The 20,915-nt window shown below is 40.0% G+C and overlaps 1 protein-coding gene across 3 annotated transcripts in view; it reads right to left on the reverse strand.

The window, feature by feature from the left end:
- Nucleotides 1-1,496: 1,496 nt before the first annotated feature.
- The window catches only part of cntfr (ciliary neurotrophic factor receptor), a 213,303-nt gene continuing 193,884 nt past the window's right edge, over nucleotides 1,497-20,915 (reverse strand). For 2 of the 3 annotated variants that reach the window (XM_063888900.1, XM_063888899.1), the window contains 4 exons: nucleotides 11,051-11,119; nucleotides 10,826-10,946; nucleotides 4,589-4,715; nucleotides 1,497-2,957 (listed from right to left, as the gene is read on the reverse strand). In XM_063888900.1, the coding sequence (XP_063744970.1) occupies nucleotide 2,957; nucleotides 4,589-4,715; nucleotides 10,826-10,946; nucleotides 11,051-11,119 (318 nt within the window). In that variant the 3' untranslated portion in view covers nucleotides 1,497-2,956. The remainder of the gene's footprint in view (nucleotides 2,958-4,588; nucleotides 4,716-10,825; nucleotides 10,947-11,050; nucleotides 11,120-20,915) is intronic. The other variant, XM_063888901.1, reaches the window with a different exon arrangement.

Here is a 20,915-nt window from a genome sequence, read left to right on the forward strand (position 1 = left end):
TAACACCTTACCTAGTACTTTTGTGGTGACATGGTATCCTTACAGCAAGACATAATGGCCTAAACTACATAAATATGTTGAGGTATTTTTCATTAAGGTCTAGAAAGATCATTACATATCCAAGAGACACACAAAGAGTACCATCATGCTGCCATCACATACGCTCCATTCCTCTTTTTCAGGCCATAATTCCCAGGAATTCTTACTGCATTTGGTTGTATTTTGAAACTGTATTAGATCAATCGACTAAATACAGTTAACAATACAAATCCAAACTCATTTTGCAGTGTGAAAGACATGCATGCTTTTCTGGCTTTCCTGACCCACAATTCTCTGCAGAGCGGAAGATGCATCACATCGATTGGAGGCTAGATCTGAGGGAGACGATGTGATGGATGTATGACCATGAGGGTCAAAGTTCAAGGCGCAATGTAATGATGCATGCAATACATACAGTACAGGATAAGTACTTTTTAGAGCCAGCTGCAGTATGTACTAAAAGTGAAAGGTATGCAGTGTTACTTATGCTTACATTTATCATAGTTTGACACTTTAAATGCTAATGAGCTGCTGCTGGCCACGCCCCTCTGAGAGGTGATTGGTTTAAAAAAAAAAAAACACACCGGTGCTCTGGAGGAGATTCAGGCGATAAGGTGGGCAGGTGTTACCCTGGTTGGGTAGTGGCTTATGGTTGCCCAACCCAAACAACTGTTGTGATGTCCAGCGGTGAAAGTAACTAAGTAGATTTACTCAAGCACTGCACTTAAGTACACTTTAGAAGTATTTCACTTGAGTATTGAAATGTGTTGCTACTTTGCATTTCGACTCCACTGCAATTCAGAGATAAATGGTGTACTTTTACTGCACTACATTTATACTACAATACTTTTACTTGAGTATCATTTTAATGCAGGACTTTTACTTGTAACAGAGTATTCTTACACTTTGGTACTTCTACTTACTCAAGTACAAGATCTGAATACTTCTGGTGATGTCACAATGTGGCCAAATGATCAGCTCATATCCAGACAGGTTTTGAAATAGGTGGATCAGGAGAAAAAGAGGGAGAATCTTTTTTTCCTGAAACATTTACTTTGCATAATAGGTGACCTTTAAAGGACTGATGTAAAAGGAAATCAATGGTTAAGTGTCAAGCTAACACGTGGAAGTTAAGAAAGGCATGAAACCAAACCAAAAGGGAGAAAAACCTACTCTGCAAGGTCACAGGTATTGATTTGAAATAGTTGAAATGAAGCAGTGTTTTTCTAAGGCAGAATGTGGGAAGGAAGACATGTATCATCATCATCCGATGGAAATATAGTTATGTTTTTAAAAATGATTGCCTTTTTGGCCCTCCATTGACACCTGACCTGCATCCTGCTTTGTCAGGAGATGATACTCTGGATCTCACCCTGAAATAACAGCAGCCATGACATGCTGCATTCACGGTACATCGGTGCAGAAGGAGAAATGAGTGTGAGGCCAGCGTGTCATCATTCATTGTGAAATGGTCACATTTAATGGTTGAAACCTGTCATTGTATATACATCTATAAAAAAGACCCCAGGTACAGGTTACGACATTCTACTGCTAATACATACATTATTATTATTATTAAATAATAAACTTTTTGTTCAATGTTAAAGTTACATATCATAGTTTACAAAATAGGATCAAGGAGAATTAAGCCATTATGAATGTCTGAGAAAAAGAAAAACTAAAATCCTATATGTGTCTTGGTATTATTTGTCCATAAGATAAAAAAATACAATAAAACACACCAATATTCCTTTTTGAATAACATAATATTAACTGGTGATATTGGCTACTGCGAAAAAGACTTTAATGTTTGCCAGGATTTAGAAAGCAAACTGTATTGTATTTTACAGCACAGAGCAGAATGACAAACCAACTAAGCTCGTATAAACGCCGTCCAACTGAAACACGTGTGTGGCCGAAGATTTGTTCAGTCTCAGATCCACTTTATTTATTTTTTTACAATCCAGGTCCTCTTTGCCAGTCGCTGAAAGCAGGGTGTAAAGCTAATTGTCTAAATACGCCACGCTACGGTTACCGAATTCTTCAAAGTGTTAGTCAGCGTATCGGAATACAACGTCTCGCTCCGTCAGCTTGATTCAGTCGTTGGCAGAGTCTGATTGAGTGTCTGCTTTGTTTTGAAATGGTGTTTTTACATAAACGGGACGGGGGGTTTCTTCGGACTCGTCCCAAGTAGCGTTTAAGTCGGACATCAATCGCGTATCTTTCCCAGGTTTTGAACCCACGATGAAGGCAGACACAGGCTTCAGGAAGCTCAGTGAGTTGTTTGGGAACCATTATGTCAAGTGAGGGTGGAGGTGGGAGGTTGTAGGTGGGGGGAGGGGGGGGCTGGGGTGGGGTTGAAGTAGAGTCTTTGGCATGATGATTTAGCTGTATGGGGACTGCTACGGTGCTATACACACAAACACACGCACGAATGCTTTATATATGTGTGTGTTTGTCTGTACGGTGCTGCAATTAGAGAAAAAAAGAGATGAAAATGGATTCATGATGAATAAAAAAAAAAGAGGAGATTTTTTGAGGAGTTGTTTTTCTTGCTCTGAATTCCCAAACCGAGTCTGCTGTGGCCCGTCAAAGCCACCAGGGGGAAATATAAGACTGTGTATGCTGATATCGCTGCTGCTGCTGCTGCTGTTGATGAAGCCGCTCTCAAAAGTTCCTCTGAAAAATTTCTTTGTCACCATTTATCAAAAAACGCTCAGTGGCATTATCATCGTCTGGTTTCATGTCTAAGTAATCTCGGTGAGTAACTGCGTGATGGACAGAAATGATCAATGCACTGAATCCTTGAAACATGTGCAAAATAGAAAAAAAGACACGCCTCCTCCTCCTCTTCCGCCTCCCCTTCCGCTTCTTGTTTTTCCTCCCACTCCTCCCGTCAGGAATTAGGACATTCACATCTGGGGAAAGAGACACAGGCACATTCACTGGCGTAAAGTATACCCCCGCAGCCCCCGCGAGGCGGGGGGGCCCCGGCCCCCCTCATATGAGAACGGGCCCCCTACCTCTATACCCCAAAGCGGCCGCCGACAGCATGTTAGATTTCTACTAGAGCGGCCGCGGCCGGCCGCATTTTGAAAGACACTACAATGTAGTGTCTTTTTACTGGGGCCCCCCACTTGGCGGTGGGGGGCCCCAGTCTAAGTACCTGCAGGGGGGCCCCAAGTGCTTGTGTTACGCCAGTGGGCACATTATCAAACAAATCAACTTATGTGATGTTTTACAATCAGAATTTGAATCTGAATTTAGTTTAGAAGGCAAATCCCACGGCGCTTTGAGATGTGTCGCTCATGTCCCGCCCCTTAGCCTATCACGTAAAATGAGTACTTGACACTGCTGTTGTAAAAAAAATAATTTCCCAATTTTGGGATAAATAAAGTACATATCTATCTAAAACCTAATTAACAAACTACAGGAAATGGAAAACCAAATCATATAGGGCCCACTTTAATCTGAAAAAATACTAAATTCCAGGTACACAGGAAATACATCAACTACTGTTGCACTAGGACAGGAAGTGGATAACACTTTTGTTTCCCCCCAGTAGCTTTACCTAGTTATGAAGAGAATAAATGGAAGTTATTTGAAGGAAAATGGAACAATCAAAGTAACTATCGACTACAAAAAGCAAGGTGTTCTGTGATGTTGATGTTTGCTCAGAGGAAAAATGGAAAGCCGCCCAAATTAAAATACCACTGAGAAACGTAGAGGGGTAGATGTGTGTTTGCACCACGCAAGAAGCTCATAGACATGTCTATTTAGGCCTTAACTCTGTATTGTTTTTGCTAAATCTTAACATGTAAAGTAGATGGTGTCTTTATCTGTCAGATAAATGTAGAGGATTAAAAAGGAGAGTATACCCTCTGAACGGCAGATGAGTAGAAAATAAAGCAGCTTTGGCCTGCATCATAAAACAATAATACTGCGTGTAAACACCAGTATACCTCGTTGGACTCACTGTAGTAAAGGGTATGTGTGGAAATTGGCATAATTGTGCCATATTCATCCAACTGAACCTGGCTCATCCTGCACTGGCTCGCCCAACAGCAGATGTTCAGGGGGGGGAGGCAACCATGGAAACGTCATTTGGTTAAAGTGTTATTACAGGGCTGCTGTTTGGCAATAATGTGCAAAAATCACTACTTGTTTGCACACCTTTCACAGTGAGTGTTGCTGTGATGCAGGACTTTGAGCTTTTCAGCATTCATAGTCTACATCTTCTAGAGTCGTACCATCGCTGCAGGATTTACTCAGTAAAGGTGTGAAATTTATGAAATGGGACAGCTTCGGATTGGATTTTTTACCTCAATCACTTCAGGGGGTTGTGCTGAAATGAAGAGAAACGCCCCGCTGGGTCATAAAACAAACTCACTCAATCGTTGTTGCTCTTGTTCAATTAAACACTGTGCACTTGAGTTCAATAGACTTGCCAATATACGACTGAATGACTGAGTTCGTGATCAATTCAATGATGAGGGGCTGTACACTCATTGCACAAAGTTGGTGTGTGTGTGTGAGTGTGTGTGCTCACCACATGAACAGCAGCAGCATTCCTAGCAGCAAAGGAGAGAAATATGTGAAGAGCCTGGCAGCGCTGCCCACTGGAGGCTCAGCCTTCTGTGGTGCGTTGGAGGACGGTATGGGGGAGGTCCTAGCTTCTGGAAGAAAACAGAAAACCCAATAAACCTAACGGAGTAGACTTTTTTAATGAGCTCCATAAAATCCTTACTTTCATTTTTCCTTTTGGTCATACAGTGTTGCACAATCGTTTTCGTTCCTACGGGGGGAAGCACCCAAAATGTCGTTTTGATGAATGGACACTGAAAGGCGCTCCTCACACCAGGAAGAAGCAAACAGAAAGGAAAATGCGGCGCCGAGTGGAATCAATTCTAATCTGCAAACACAATCAATATAGGACTTGTCAAGGCAGTTATGAAGTGAGCCGGACAAAAAAAGAAAAGAAAATCTCATTCATAGCGAAGCCGCAGGGAAACAGAAAGGGAGAGAGGGAGAGAGACGGAGCAAACCAGATAGACGGATAACATGTGGAGACGGAAATACGAAAGTGAGGACGAGGTAAAATCCCTGAGGGAGAGGAGGCAGTGAATGGAGGCTGATAAAGTTAAAAAAGAGGGAATGTGCTATTGTGGCAGCTAATATACTGCTGATAAGACACAGTGTTATGCAGACTTCCAATAAATACACATTTACACACCTGTAATATACTAGTAATGTAATATGAGTGAAAATCCCAGAACATTAAACTAATAATAATAATAATAATAATAATAATAATAATAATAATAATAATAATAATAATAATAATAATAAATCATAGTGAAATAAATAATCATAATAAAAAAATAAAAAAATCATAACAATAACCACAATAGTAATACATAATAATATTAAAATAAATAACAATACTAATACTACTACTACTACTACTAATAATAATAATAATAATAATAATAATTTTTAAAAATTAAGAAAAAAAGAACAATAATAATAATAATAAAATCAAACAATACAATAATACTCATAATAATACTAATAATAATAATAATAAAACAAAATTAAGAAAAAAAGAACAATAATAATAATAATAATAATCCTAATAATAATAATAATAATAATAATAATAATAATAATAATAATAATAATAATAATAATAATAATAATAATAATAATAATACGGATTGGAAACAACAGATAAATAATAATACAAATAATAACCACAAAGTAGAAAAAGTGAGGGTTGAAAAAACATATACAAATACATAAGAATAAGAATCATTTTTAGAATAATTTGAAGGATAGCTCCTTAAGTTGTAGCATTTCATTATTGAGGGGGTCCTAAAAATAATTCAAAGAAACAGTACAAAGTAACTTGTATATCTTTTGCCCATATGGGTATGTTGAAGTGTGTGAGGGCGCTACTTAAAAGCTTCTGGCAGCCGTAAATAAGCTGAAAATGTGCTTAAGCTGTCCTTAGTGCCTTAGTTTGGTTTAACATCGCTTGACAAATAAAAACATCACAGGGTTTAGTGCTTTATAAAACAGGGATATAGCTACAGCTGCCTCAGTAGATATTCACTCCACTGTTTGCAGACACATCTAGAACCGGCAGCACTTCTGTTACTGGAGAGTGAATATTATTTCCCTCTCCTTCTAATTAATGACCGTTGTGCAGTATGGTGTTGGAAGTCAGGAAGAAGCAGCCAGGTGTGAAATAGGCAGAGAAAGAGAAAGAGAGAGCACTAGGACACATTAAACATGTTCAGCAGCACACTGCATTACTGTACTGCCGGCAGAAAAACAATTTGCTTTGGAGTGGATGGAGGAACACAAAATTATGCAGACATAATGTGATGGAGGCGAGAAGACACAGTTATGGCTGCAGGTTGATGTAACAAGGCAGTTTAGGACAAGGAGACGAGACAGTGAGGGGGAGAGAAGAGTCAATGTACAACAGTGGGACAGAAAAACAGAAGGGAAGGGGCAGGGAGGCAGAGAAACAATCTTTTTCTTAATCGTCATTTTCGCTTAACTGGAGCGTCCTGGATAATCGCTAGTGTAGGTTCATCTTATTTATGGCAATTTTTATTACTTATTAACATTTTAACATTTACATTTCTGGACAAATTATGTTTTTTTTAAAAGTTAGTTTTGTGTGGTCAACAGCTGTACGCCCATGAGCGCCAACTGCGAGGAAAAGTTAGCCAATCAGAGCTGTAGAAAATAAAACACTATTAAACACAGAGGGAGAAATGCCATACTGCAAAAGTAAACTCATTGAACCTGATTTATTTTGAGATTCCTACAAATCCTTAATTTAAGCCTTCCATTGCGATACCTAAATGCACCCTGGGAGTTGTAGTTATTTGAGGCCTAATATGGTTTATGTTCACAGGCTTGCACCTTTGATTTTTTCTCATCAGATATCATATCGTTTATACTGCTATGGCATTTTTGTGATAATCTCTACATCATAATTTAAGGCTAACTCTTTCCATTGCACTTTTCAGCATTTTGCCTGAAATATTTAGACCAAATGTTTTATCTCAGCCAAGCATAGACAAATGATTTCCAATATTTCAAGAGTTTCTCAACTTTTTGCCCAGGTTCTTTTTATGGGCTAATTGAAAATGTGCATAAAAACAGGCAGACAAAACGCACCTGCAGTCTACGGATACATTCAGTTGAGATTTTTCCTTCAACAAACCTGATACCTGATATCAAATCTCACATTTTCTATTGTCTAATGTCAAATTATTGGCACAGTAAGTAATGGTTTTCCTATGAATTGGAGCCAATCTGCAGCAGAAGAGGACTTTAACATTCAGCCCTGGTGCTTTCTGCTTATTAAGCAGAAACGTAGCATTTAAAAATAGATCCGGACATGAAGGATATAAGAAGTGATATCTAGTGGTGCTAGACAGTGTCCAGTTTCTGTCTCACAGAGTGGGCGAGGCAGAAACCTATATCTTAGATAGTGGCAGCTCTAAGGATGGCTGCTACTTTTTAAAGCCTCAACTATATCTGCCTTTTTTACTTCCTGGAATGCGGTAGCCGAGCGATGCTCCAATCACTGAGGATGGGATTTCGAAAAAATGTGTCTGTCTGTCACTGGCTTTTGATGTAAAATGAGGTTGTTGATGCCAGGAAGCAGAACAGGCCCGTAAGTGCAACTCCCCATGAGGTACATGCGACCTGTTCTTGCTGATGCATGGACAGAGAAAAACAGGACCAGACCAACAAAAAAAAAGAAGGAGGAGGAAATGTGGCAGAGGCAAGACAGAGAGGAAATGGAAACCGTGTTTGGACTGAGAGCTACAAAATCAATAAGTCAGAGGAAGTGTGTTCATTTCCTATTCAACAGAGCAGCCCAGAAATATTGGGCAGTTTGTAGATGCTAACAAGCCAGGCAGCTGCAAAAGAAACTGAACTACATTTTGGGTGATTATCGCTCGAGGTGTGGAGAGGAAATTGAATATGATCCTTGATTCCCCAGTGATGCGTTTGCAATAAAATTGTCCAATTAGAGAGTGGGGTTATGTGTATTTTTGTTTTTATATATATAATACAAATGGGCAAAAACATAGGTAGCTTAAACACCAGAGGGATGAAAAAAAAGACATGAACAGTAGGAACTACAACCATCCGAGGATTCCTTTGAGAACAATGATTGATCAATAGATGGAGAACTGAGATGAAAAGACAGTAAAGAGAAAGAGAGACCTAGAAAAAAAGATAGAAGGAGAGAGAGAAGTGAAGCAGAGAAGCCCCAGCTGGATCGTGAAGAGGCATGAGGAGAATCCCAATAACCTCCTGTGCTTTCCTCCAGAACAAGCATAATACATTGTGTACCGAGTTTAATGTGTGTGTGTCATGAGAGGGAGGGTTGTACTGTGTGTAACACCACTTTAATGTGTGTTTTTGTGTTAGAGCATGCTCCTGTTTATGCTGTTTGAGTGTTTGTAGCGCCAGATCAGCATGGTCAGTGTGCAGCGCCACTCGTGACCAACAGGTGTCACTGTTGGACTGTTAAACTGGATGGGAGAAGAAGACAGGTAGACCTTACATGTTTCAAATTGGGTTTATAAGGTTTATCACTGTTTAGGATGTCTCTCCTCCCTTCTGCTTCATATTAGCCAGTGTTAAATAAAAGCCATTTTTCTGGGTTGAGACTCGAGTGACTTTATCGATTGGTGGACATGCAATGGTGTTGGTCAACAAAACGCTATCCCATGATACGTTAGGGGAATGCTTTGTTTGTGTGTAAGGTTTTTAGTTCTTGTATTTAAAATCACATTTGACACTTTGATAGCTCCTGAAATTAGGAGATGACTTTAAATACAAGATGGAAAAAAAACACAGATCAGGTAACATTTTTTTGGGTATAGTTTGAAGCCGAAAAACCTCAACCAATTAAGGGATTAGGACAGCATGTGTGTGGCATCTCAGGCAAATTAGGGCCACAAAAAAGCCCCATGGTTTGCAGTTTGTAAAGCCTGTATGAAAAATAAATAACTTTGCAGATTTTATGACGTACAGTTTTTTTTAAAGTCTTAGATTAGTGGCTTAAAAGGTTCACCACTGAGGTCGACAGGAAATTAAAACAAGCAATGTAATCTGCTCCAAGTTTCACAGTTTCTTGTTGCAATGATGTAGGACTATATGTAGGGTGGGGTTAAGTACACTGTGACATCAAAACAGGACGTGATTACAGGTGCAAAAACTAACCTTGCAACATTTTTCTGGTTTGTTGTTAAGTACTTTAACAACATGTGTTTTACAGCCTGATATGCAACTGGTGATTGGGTAGATTAACACATTCAGTGTTTATTTATTCAAATTGTATCCTTCCATTTGTACTTCACTATTTGCTATTCCAGCGAACTGGAAGATGGATGGTTTTGTTGTTTGGGGATCATTGGTGATGCACTTAAGGATTTCAATTTCAGAAGAGAGCAATCTTTTCCAACTAGATAATTCTAGTTTTCGTCCTTGTGTGAATGTGTGTCAGGGGAAACACCGGCTATAGTAATCTGTAATGCATTTGAGGTTATATGATAATTTCTAATGCAGAATTCAAATCTATAGAGTGTAGAGCTGTTACATTGTAAACAATGAGACAGTCTGGGGCTGCAGGAGGGACGTGAGCATTTTTTAAAAGATGGCACAGTTTCCCTGAGGCTGCGTACAGGCGCTCAGGTTGATGTGTGTCTGGAGGCTGCTTGATCTTGTAGCTTAAACTGTGATAAAAGTTCTAGGCTATCAAACGCTTATAGTCTGCTCAATTTAATGATAAAGAAAGTTATTAACAAAACTTAATTTCATACCTAACTGATTCGGGGAAATTTACTGCGTGACAGCCGTGGGCACAAAGAACAATGATGAAAACATTATAGGAATATTATCAGCATAATTGTTTCTTCACCTGATCAACTACAAGACTGATAAAAACCAGACAGCATTATAAGAATACTATTTCAATCTTCCTACATACTGTACATCACGTCTCGCAGTGTAAGCCCTTGGTAACTCTATCTCTTTTTGAGCTTACTTAAGTGAGGATATCATTAACTATTTATGACAAGCCATCTCAATATATCATACACTAGGTTGCTGTTAGAAACTTATTTGCATTTCCCCTTATTCTTATCTTTGCTCTACCCTAACGTGAACCTGGTAGCTACATTAGCATTCAGTAGCATCGCCACTTTTGTCCAGAGTGAAATACAGCTCAACAACTTTGTTCCCAGAGGAAGAATCATTAACTCCTCAAACACCACCAGCAGGTCACTTCTTACCAAGGTAATCTTTTTTTCCATTTTCTCTCGTGCCCCCGTGAGATTTACATTCATGATGCCTGCTGGGAAACATTGGTGTCCAATAATTAGGTTAATGACCAAATACCTGCATAGCTGACGTCATCCCCATTCTTATAATCAGCTGTACTTTGCGTTTATTCCTAACTAGCTAATGTTTGAATGCTAAATGCTAAATGAAGATGGTGAAACTGTTCAGCATCAGCTTACATGGTTGTAGTTTCTGGCTCTTGTTTGATTACCTTTTATGGAATCCTGACCTTTGACCCGGGTATTTTATGTATACAGAGGGTATTTTTATTCCTAAATTAAGACAGAGTGTGTTTGCGTAAAGTGGATTTGCTCAATCACCAAAAGCTCGACACAACGACTGGATTAGAAAAATAAATCATGATAGATTAAAGGTCCAGGCTTTAACTGAGGCCGTTACATACCGGTAGTATAGTCCACTTCAGTTGTGGAAGTGATCGGCAGAGGATCTTCAATCCAAGGAGTGGCATGGACGGCAACACTCCAGTCGCTCCATGTTCCGATCTCTGTGTCCTTGGCGGCCACCTGTTGAACAAAAGCATTTAGAAATGAGAAGCATCGAATAAAAGCTTGGATATCATTTGAAAAGTCTGTTTAATGCGTCAGTGTGGCAAGACGGGAGATGTTACCTGGATGATATATTCCTTCCCAGCATAGGCATCGGTGATGGTGTGGGAGGTGCTGTCAGACAGCTCCACCTGAAGAGCCAACAGAAGAGAGGAGGAGGTCAGGTTGGATCAGGTAAATGCACACTTTTCATAAAATGTAATTATATAGAAACAAAGCAAGCTGATTACTGAACTCCAAGTATCTCAACCTCTTATGGCTGCAGGATATGAAATGTTATGAATAATGAAAAGAGTTCTCATGATGTCCTCAGTAACTTTGGGCTGTGAGTCATAATTTATGTGCTCAGTATAGAAATGCTAGCCTGAGCCTTTAATGTTTAATGGTGGGTATATTCAGCGTGTACATTTTTATTCAGTGCTTATTTATTTACAACACACCTTTCATTATTATTTTTCTGCATAGGTCAAGTCAGTTGCTTTATCCGTTTATACTTGCAGTGTTTTTACATTTCACTGCTGAATTGATTGAACCTTGATGCCCACGCAGCCTCCACACGATACACATACCAACTCTCAGACAGGCTTGCAAAACACCAGTGGCATAATTGATGATAATCCCAGAGAGCTTTGGCATCAATGCCGGTTCATTTTATAACACAATGTAAAGCATGGCAACATTTGAAAGCCTTTTGTGCACACTTTAATTTAGAGAGCGCGACAGAGAGCGAACTAAATGTTTGAGTCACGGGAGCGCATGAGGGAATGATTTGCTGCCTCTCTGTAATTTATGGCTAGTTTTTTGTGTGTGCTGGTGTGTGTGCCTGTGTGTTTGTCTGTGTGTGTGTGTGTGTGTGTGTGTGTGTTTGTTTGCCTTCGGCCTGTGTCTAAAGGAAAAATAGGGAGTGCTGCTTTTTCTACTCCTGAACTCTTAAATGATTTAGTGACATGTCTGTTGCCTTTTGCAGTCCATCAGTGCAACAAGACACACACCTGCAGACACACAGACACAGACACAGACACAGACACAGACACACACACACACACACACACACACACACACACACACACACACACACACACACACACACACACACACACACACAGACACACAGGCACACAGGCACACACAGGCGCACACTAGGTGATTGAACATGAATCTAGAGCAGCAGGATCTCTGAAATACTAGAAATATAGTGCATCAACTTCACACATTGTTCATTTATTGTGTAGGCTGTTCTACATTTGTGTACTCAACTTGATTTATAAGCACTCATTAATGTATCAATGCTGGTAACACAGTTTGGAAGAGCAGATAAGGACATGACACACCAGGGTAAAAGTTCCAATAAAACCAACTTGTCCTTTTAATACTTTTGATATATTTAGGGCTGATCAGAACACTCTGTGATTTGATTAAACCCCCCGCTCCTCACCACTATATAATCTTTGCCAGCCACCAGCTGTAACAGAGCCTCCGATTGGAGTTTCCCTTTAGTTCTTGAGGATGTGCAAATCTAATGCTGATCTGACGAATAACCCCCTCGTACAACCCCTCTTTCGCGCTTCCGCTGTCTTCCTGTAATCTGTCTTAAAGTTGACCCCCCTCCCGCCCCCCACCAACACCCCCCTCCCTCTGTTTTGCCGGAAGTCCAGGCTTTATCAGCCTAACTGAGCGCTACATTTATAGGCTTAATTTCATTAGTGGAATGCAATGACAATGTCATCCGAGCAAGTGTGTGTGCGTTACATGTTCCTGTTGAGTGCTGTGTGTATGTGGGCATATACTTTAATGAATATAACGTGTACATGTGTGCGATAAGAGATGTTTGTCGAGCCTTTGAGGCTCAAACTGTTTATAGGATGTCTAAGAAGCGTAACCAACCATAGCTTCTATCAGCATTCCTTCCTGACTCTAATGTGTTTGTGTGTGTTTGCATACTAATGTCTATTCCGTAAAAGCTTGTGAAACTTCACCCACACATGTATATACATTAGTGCATGTGCCTTCATATTTTTTTGCATGTGTGCCTGGAACTAAACCAGTGTGGGAAAATATGTCTCCAAACATTTGTTTCTTTGCATGCACATGTTTACACTCATGGTAAGAGATGTCTGTTGCATTATTGTTAGCGTTGTAAGCTTTATCAGAACTGGTGTGTGTGTGTGTGTGTGTGTGTGTGTGTGTGTGTGTGTGTGTGTGTGTGTGTGTGTGTGTGTGTGTGTGTGTGTGTGTGTGTGTGTGTGTGTGTGTGTCTGCGCACATACATGTGAATATATACGTAAGATGTTTATATGTGGAAGAGTATATGGAGAAAACAGCTTGCAGATAAACACTTCCAGAGAGATGGATGAGTTGCTGCGTTGCCAAGTGGCTAAACAGGGAGCAGTGTTAGCAGCACTTAATATCACGTACTAGAGGGAGGGGGGAGGAACGGAGAATGCAGGATGGGAGATAGATAGGAGGACGAGAAGCATTTCGGAGAGGCTGCCAAACAACTCTGTCAGATCATTCACAATGCAAGACTGAGCCTGTGTGATGGGGCAGTGGTGATGGAGTGATGTATATTTACTTGTTGCTTGATGTGTGTGTGTGTGTGTTGATGCTTGACTTGTGTCAGTAGGGTTGATGTATTGTATACTAAGCTGTTTGGAGCTTTACAAAAGAAAGTGTGTTCAATTTTGCAAATGTGTATGTGTGACTCATTGACTCATCCACACACCATGACACAAAGGAATTGGCATAATACACAAACACATTGCCACTCCTAACACCCAAATATTTACCTCACCATAATCACGTCCCATTAACTTGGCGTAAATATACTGTATTCGCTTATTCCAAGATATAATATGATAATTATAATAATTAAGATTCTACCCAAATGGAATGACCACAAATTGGTCTATCTTTGAAGTAATGAACCCTTAATGTCCTCACTCTGGAGAAATATCCTCCTATCAGGCATAAACACCATATGTCTGTTCATTGTAAACAGCATATGTGAGCATGAATGTTTGAAGATAAACTGGAGAGCACCGAGATGTCAGCCTGGTAGCCTATTATTGCAGGAAATCCACAAGAGAGGCAGAACACCTGGGCTTTTTAAGTATTTGAACATGCATTATTATGCTAATTCATTGTATCTTGCTTCCTAAAGCTATTTAAATAGTTTTAAATTAAAAAAAACATCAACAAAAAAACAGAACATGAAGCAAATAAGGTGCAATTTTTAAACTTGAGTGTTTAATTGGTTAAAACCTGAACAAATATGATCAAATTTCACTAGCTACCTCCCTTTAGCTACAGCAACACCATTTCAAAAGTGATTTTGAATAATGAAACGTAACTCTAAAGCAGACACAATGTACCAATGCAGATACCAAAAGACTACCTTCAATTATGTTAACATTGCTGCACATGCTACCTAGCTAGCGAGCTAACTAGCAAGGCTGTGTTGTACGAGACAGTCTAAAGAATAGCAGCTAATATTAGCTATTTTCTGTTACTCACTTAACCGACACTAACTAGCTAACATTGCTAACACTGGCCCTATACTTTGATGCTGATTTAAAAAAAAAAAAGGTCACAGCCGCATTTAGCTAGTTAGCTAGCTTGGTAAATGGTATCAGTAGCCTTGTTAAGCGAAGTTAATACAATATGTTTTTAGAGAACTTTAGAAATTCCCTCACTATCTCTCTCTCACACACTTCCCAACTTAGTGCTGCACTATACACACACATGCACACACTTCTCAAGAGCCTCTTCACAAACCCAGACAATAAGAGGGGCAGGGAGAGGAGATGTGAACATTCCTCAGGGATTGCATAAGGAACTGTGAGAAAGAGAAGTGACCCTTTGCTTTTTCACACATGAAAATGTTTCCCTTCCTCTCCTTGTCTTTCCTCTGCTTTCCATTCTCCTCCCATTCCCTTTCTTGTCTCAGGCCCCCTCATAACTCCTTGTGTATATATAATGATAATCCATTTTGTACTTGCATTTACTGTTGAAAAAACATCCCATTACTTTTTTTCATACTGGGATCAATAAAGTGTAATCTCATCTTATTTCCTACAAATAAACATTTACTGTGATGTTGTTGGGGGAAAACATGAAGGACGGGCCTCCAGTCTACCCCTATGATACACATCAACAACAGGTCATACTGGGGGTTTAATACAATCACATTACATATCTTGCCTGTACTTGCTATGCTATACCATTGATGGACACATCTGCTATGGGATAAAGCACCCTACATGTAGGTCAGAGTAGGAGAGGAAATGAAATAAGCAGCACATTAGGAAGAGAAGAATAGACAACCAGTAGAATAGGGAAAATGAAGAGGATGGGAAAAGAGACAGTTGGAGGAAAATAAAAGAGGAGGAGACATGGAGAGAATTGGCGTCGGTGGTCAGATCTAATCCAGTGAGCATGTCTGTTGTCCTGGAAAGGAAACCCAATTATATGGCACTTCCACTGGCCCGATGGCACTCTGTGTGTGTATGTGTGTGCACTGAGAAGGTTGGTCTCATTAGGTTGACTGACAGCTCCCATTTTTCCACCAGACTCTCCTCCCATATGAGAACACACACACACAAAAAAACGCCAGGTCCAGGGGTAATTTCTTAGACAGTATTTCTCTCTTTGAAGCCCCGATCGCTATAGCAGCAATTACCGTAAAAGGAAGCTAACCCCCCCTCGAGCCAATCGAAAATCCCCAACTAGACCCTGTGCCCGTATACAGCGTGTGGCAGTTGCAACAACACGGCTGTGGAGGCGCCTCAACATTAACTGTAGTTTATGCTGTCATAGAGGCTTGTCAAACAGGAACAAGACATGAAAGCAGAATCTGAATCAAAATCCCCGTCTTCCTACATCCCCCTCTGTAACAATCAAAACAACACGCTCCAACAAACAAAAGGTTTTTCTTTGCTTAAAGTTATTTCAGAGGCATTTTCTGGAGATGGGTGTATAAACAAACAGAGCCGGTTGAGTATACACAATACAAATCTGAGAGAAGACCAAAAGAGTATGCAAATTTCCCTGGCAACATTCCCAGACTTACTTTACGTCTCGCTAAATTAAAATGCCAAGAGAACCATTTACTTAAATATCCTTCTAGCAAAAATCCAAAAATCATAATGGGTAAAAGGCCTCTCGCGGTTATTTAATGGAACTATCATATGATTTCAACAATATTCATTGTACATTTTCAAAGCAGATTACTTTTAAAATGCAGAACTTGTGTGGGAGACAAATACCATTCAAAAAAGTCCCAGCAGATTGAACTTAAGCCAAAGGATGAACAACATTCTAAATAATGATGAAGGGAAATGCCTCTTTTGCTTGGAACACCCTTGGTTCTAATTATGTTCAAAGTTGAGAAAGCTGACCCACAGTCCACCAAACATGGTCAATGTGTATGTTGCCTCTTCGGTTAGTCCATGAAGAACAGTCTCAGTAGCAGGGTCAGTGTTTTTTATGGTGTTATTTTCTCTCCTACGCTTTTCTCTCAGCCAACTGTAAGCAATTGATTTGATTAGCTCAATTGAGTAAAGCTAGAGCCGTATTAATTAGATGAGCTGTGCCTGCAGTCCATAGCTTTGATCGTTTGGGGAAAAAAACAAGTCTGTTAAGATAAGTGTTTGCTGTCATTCATTTATCAGAATGTGTTCACATGTGAACAACCAGCACCAAGTCACTGTTACCTCAGCAGCAGTTGATTAGACTTGGAGTTACTGCAGCACTTGGTGATGCTCACTATAGACAACGAAGGCGTGGAAGGGTCAGCTATAACCAAAGAATGGCACTGTAAATGGTCAGCAGACTTTAGTTGCAGTTCAACATGCAATTTAGGATAATTAAGCTCTGGAAGTTTGGAAGAAATTCCTTTTTCACTTGGCCGGTAGTAAGATACATTTCAAGGTTTCAAGGTTTCATTGGTCATATGCACAGAATATACAGCGTATATGAAACTCTTATATCCCATGCTCCTCCAACAACTCAACATACATGGTGCAAATAAGATAAATAAAATAGTGCAAAAAGAGAGAAGAATATTTACAATAACATCAATAAAGATTTGAGGATGTAAAATATATACATATGTGGAATACATTGAGAGTATTTAAACACTTTACACTGTTGAATGAGGAGGTATGGACAGATGCATATATTACGTATAACAGATGTATATGGCAGATATGTATAATATATAGATATGTGCACTATAAACAGACATGGCTAATTTATGTTAGAAATCATGTATTGGAATTAAGATGGACAGATTGTCTTTGGATTAATTTATTACACTTGGAGTTCTTATGACTGTATTTTTCGCCGGCTACTACTGAGCCCTTATTATGAAGCTGTGTTAACTTTACGTGCTGGGCAGAAAGTCTATCGCACGCAACATCTAATTGGCTGTTAAATCATAGGCTTTGTTGTCAGAAAATCTAACCCATAAGACATACAGCAATAGCATTAATTGTTAGAGTTGATGTAGCGTAATAGGATGACAAATAAAAGGATAAATTACACAAACTGGAATCCAATGGAAGCAGCTAGAGCGCAGCATTGCCTAATGTGCTGCTGAGCAAGCTCTCAGTGATTGCCTCTGCTCAACACTCTCTAAGGCGGCCTCCCTATTTCAATCTCTTGTCAGAAAGCCTCAAATTCAATCATCAGTCTTTTTACTCCAATCACCAGATGGACCCCCGTGTTACTGCCCACAGAATGATGCATGACAAAAGCAGAAGCTGACAGAACATGACGAGTGGTGAGACTGATGTTTGCAAGCTAAACTGAGGTCCTGCCATCGTGCCAGCTGCCAACGCTCAACACAAGTGTTAGCCTTCGGGCAAAAAACAAGTTTCACATTTGTAAAGAACACCTCAGAAACTGCAACATTTGAATACTCTTTTGGCATGTTAAAGACAACCAATAACGACATCTTTTCCTTGGCAGACAATTCCTCAGAGTGGGTAAAGTATTATTTTTTTTACTGCAGTAATTACCTGTAGATGATTGAAACCTGCTAAATTGAAAACATGCTACAAGGTAGGGCTTTGAGGAAGAGTTTTAGAATGATTTATTTGTGAGATTTGTTGGTGATTTCGACGCAGTGCTTCTAGTCCCTACAGTATAGTCAACATGATAAAGTGTTCTTCGCAGAGCTTCTCAACCCCAAATTGCTTTAGTAGGCATCTACAGTATTGAATTGTATGTAAGTCTCTTTGAATGAACGCCATTACAATAACATATAATGGAAAATTGAATGCCATGTGTCTCAGAACTGCAGAACAAAACGGTCAGATTGTAACAAGCTTTGGTGACCTTCATGTCTCATTTGCTGACTGCAGAGTTCATTTAATCCAAACTTTATTGACCATGACACACATTCCCCTCGCAGTGTATGTGTGTGTCTTGCAGCTCAAGTGTGTGTGTATGACAGCCTGAGGATTGACGTACAGAAATCAATAGAGGCAGTGGAGAGGGCCCTGGCCCCATTCATCTTCATCCACCCTTACAAAGCACACAGATAACACTGAGATATCCCAACTGCAATCTGGGAAACACACTGGATCAGAGAACTCTTTCTTTGATCGCTGACATGGATGATGCGTCTTTTTATAAGAGTGCTCAAGAGAAAAAACTGTCCATGTTTGCTTCTTTTTTTATTCATGTTCTTCTACTGCCTAAGCCAAAAGGGAAGTCAAAACAAAACCAACCTTATACTATGAGTAGGGGTTTAATACAATGAGAACAGAAATTGGATTCATATAAATGGATATAGAGCATATTTTTTATTAGATTCTGTAAAGGCAACAGACTCGATTCGCCCATTCCAGATCTACAGAATGTTTGTGTGTGTATGTAATGTAAGGAATACAAATGTAATGCATTTTGACAGCAGAGCCAAATGATGATAACTTTCACATTTGGCAGGACTGAAACTGTCCTGAGTGTGTGTGTGTGCATGTGTGCGTGCGTGTGTGTGTGTGTGCGTGTGTGTGTGTGTGTGTGTGTGTGTGTGTGTGTGTGTGTGTGAGAGACAGATTTGATAAATGATCTGTCCATGGCAGTGTCCTTTAGAAAGGATGTTTTTCCCCAAACAAGGTCTAAACATTTATCATGTGCACTCATATATACCAATGGATGGCTTGAAGGATGGATGGTTAGAAAGCTTGCCTAATGCATGGGAGGAAGGTTGGATGGATGGGTGAATGAGTGGATGGTTGGCTGATGGTGAAACCGTGGACTGCTGAGAGAGGAAAAAGTGGAAGGGATGGGGAGGTGAAAAGGTGAAATAAAAAAAAGTGAACAGGGAGGAATCAGAGCGACTGTTTTGCTTTCCTGACGTACAATGTCAAGTTATTCATTGTCAATCTCGGCATTTCCTTTGCCGTGATAATAATGTTACACACAAAAACACACAGTCCCATATGCACGTTATCTAACACACACACACACACACACACACACACACACACACACACACACACACACACACACACACACACACACACACACACACACACACACACACACACACACACACACACACACACACACACACACACAAACACACACACCCATGTAAAATGCACAAAATCTGACAAAAAGGAAGCATAAATGACACAGGCAAACACTCACAATCATATACAACCTATTTATGTGGTTTTATTTACACACACACTAACACAGACACACACAGACACACACACACACACACACACACACACACACACACACACACACACACACACACACACACACACACACACACACACACACACACACACACACACACACACACACACACACACACACACACACACACAGCTCCTGGCTCACTATTGATTCATCTAAGTGCTGGCAGGATGAGAGTGACTTTTGGCAAACATACAAAGACCATTATTACATGGATGAGAAAGAAAGTGAGGAGAAGAGTAAATAGGAAAGCAAAGCAGTATTGACACAAAGGTATGGGGAGAGACCAGAAGGGGGGGGGGGGGGGGGGGGGGGCAATGCAGCATGGCAAGCAGAAGGACAGAAGCGAAGGAAATGTGTTATGAATAAACAAATGAAAGGCTAAGCTGCGTTGACCAAGCGGACACAGATTAAAGGAATATTCCACCTCCCTTCATTCATTGTGCCGCTCTCTTTCAGCCTGTGAGCTTGCAATGCAGATTTACAGAGTGGGGCTCTGCATGTATTAAAAGAAAGTGTCATTTTTAAGTTTTTAAAGTTGGAAAATCTTGCAGCATAGCAGATTTATTTCGGTCTATTGCCAATATGAATGAGCTTTCGGTGCTCGAACAAGATTGGTGCATTACAATTTACAAAACAATGAAAGTGATTTTACAAAACTCTTGAAATGAGATCATAGGAAAATATTGAAATGATCTTCCTGCACAGGCAGACTGTTTTACTTTTTGGCAGACTTCTAGGACTCAGTAATGACTTTTTTGTTTTGTTTTGCACTGTGCTATTTGTGCCTCTGTAGAATGTCTGTTAGCCTAATATGGCTAATCTGGGACTGTGTGTGTTCTTCGCTTCCTCATGCATATGCGTGTCACCGCTCTTGGATAGCATTTGCATGCATATTAATCTTTGTAATTAGAGGCACACTATTGTGTACGTGAGCTTGTTTGTGTGCATCTGTGTACTTCATTTATATAAGCGTACCAGCCTTTAAGAGTGTATGTGCAAGGCGTATGCATTTCTGTCAGCATTTTGGTGTTCCATGCAGACAGTCTCATGCACAGAAACATCTGAGTTTCAGTGGAGTTCAGCGTCATCCCCGAAGGGCAATTACAGCACAACAGATGCAGCTTTCTTACCACGGAGAGAATATTGAGCAATCTGAAACTGTTCTTATCAAAGCTACTGGACCATTGCTTTAATTGCAGCGAGAGTTTG

This window comes from Eleginops maclovinus, chromosome 8 (genome assembly GCF_036324505.1).
Source record: "Eleginops maclovinus isolate JMC-PN-2008 ecotype Puerto Natales chromosome 8, JC_Emac_rtc_rv5, whole genome shotgun sequence".
Lineage (NCBI taxonomy): Eukaryota > Metazoa > Chordata > Actinopteri > Perciformes > Eleginopidae > Eleginops > Eleginops maclovinus.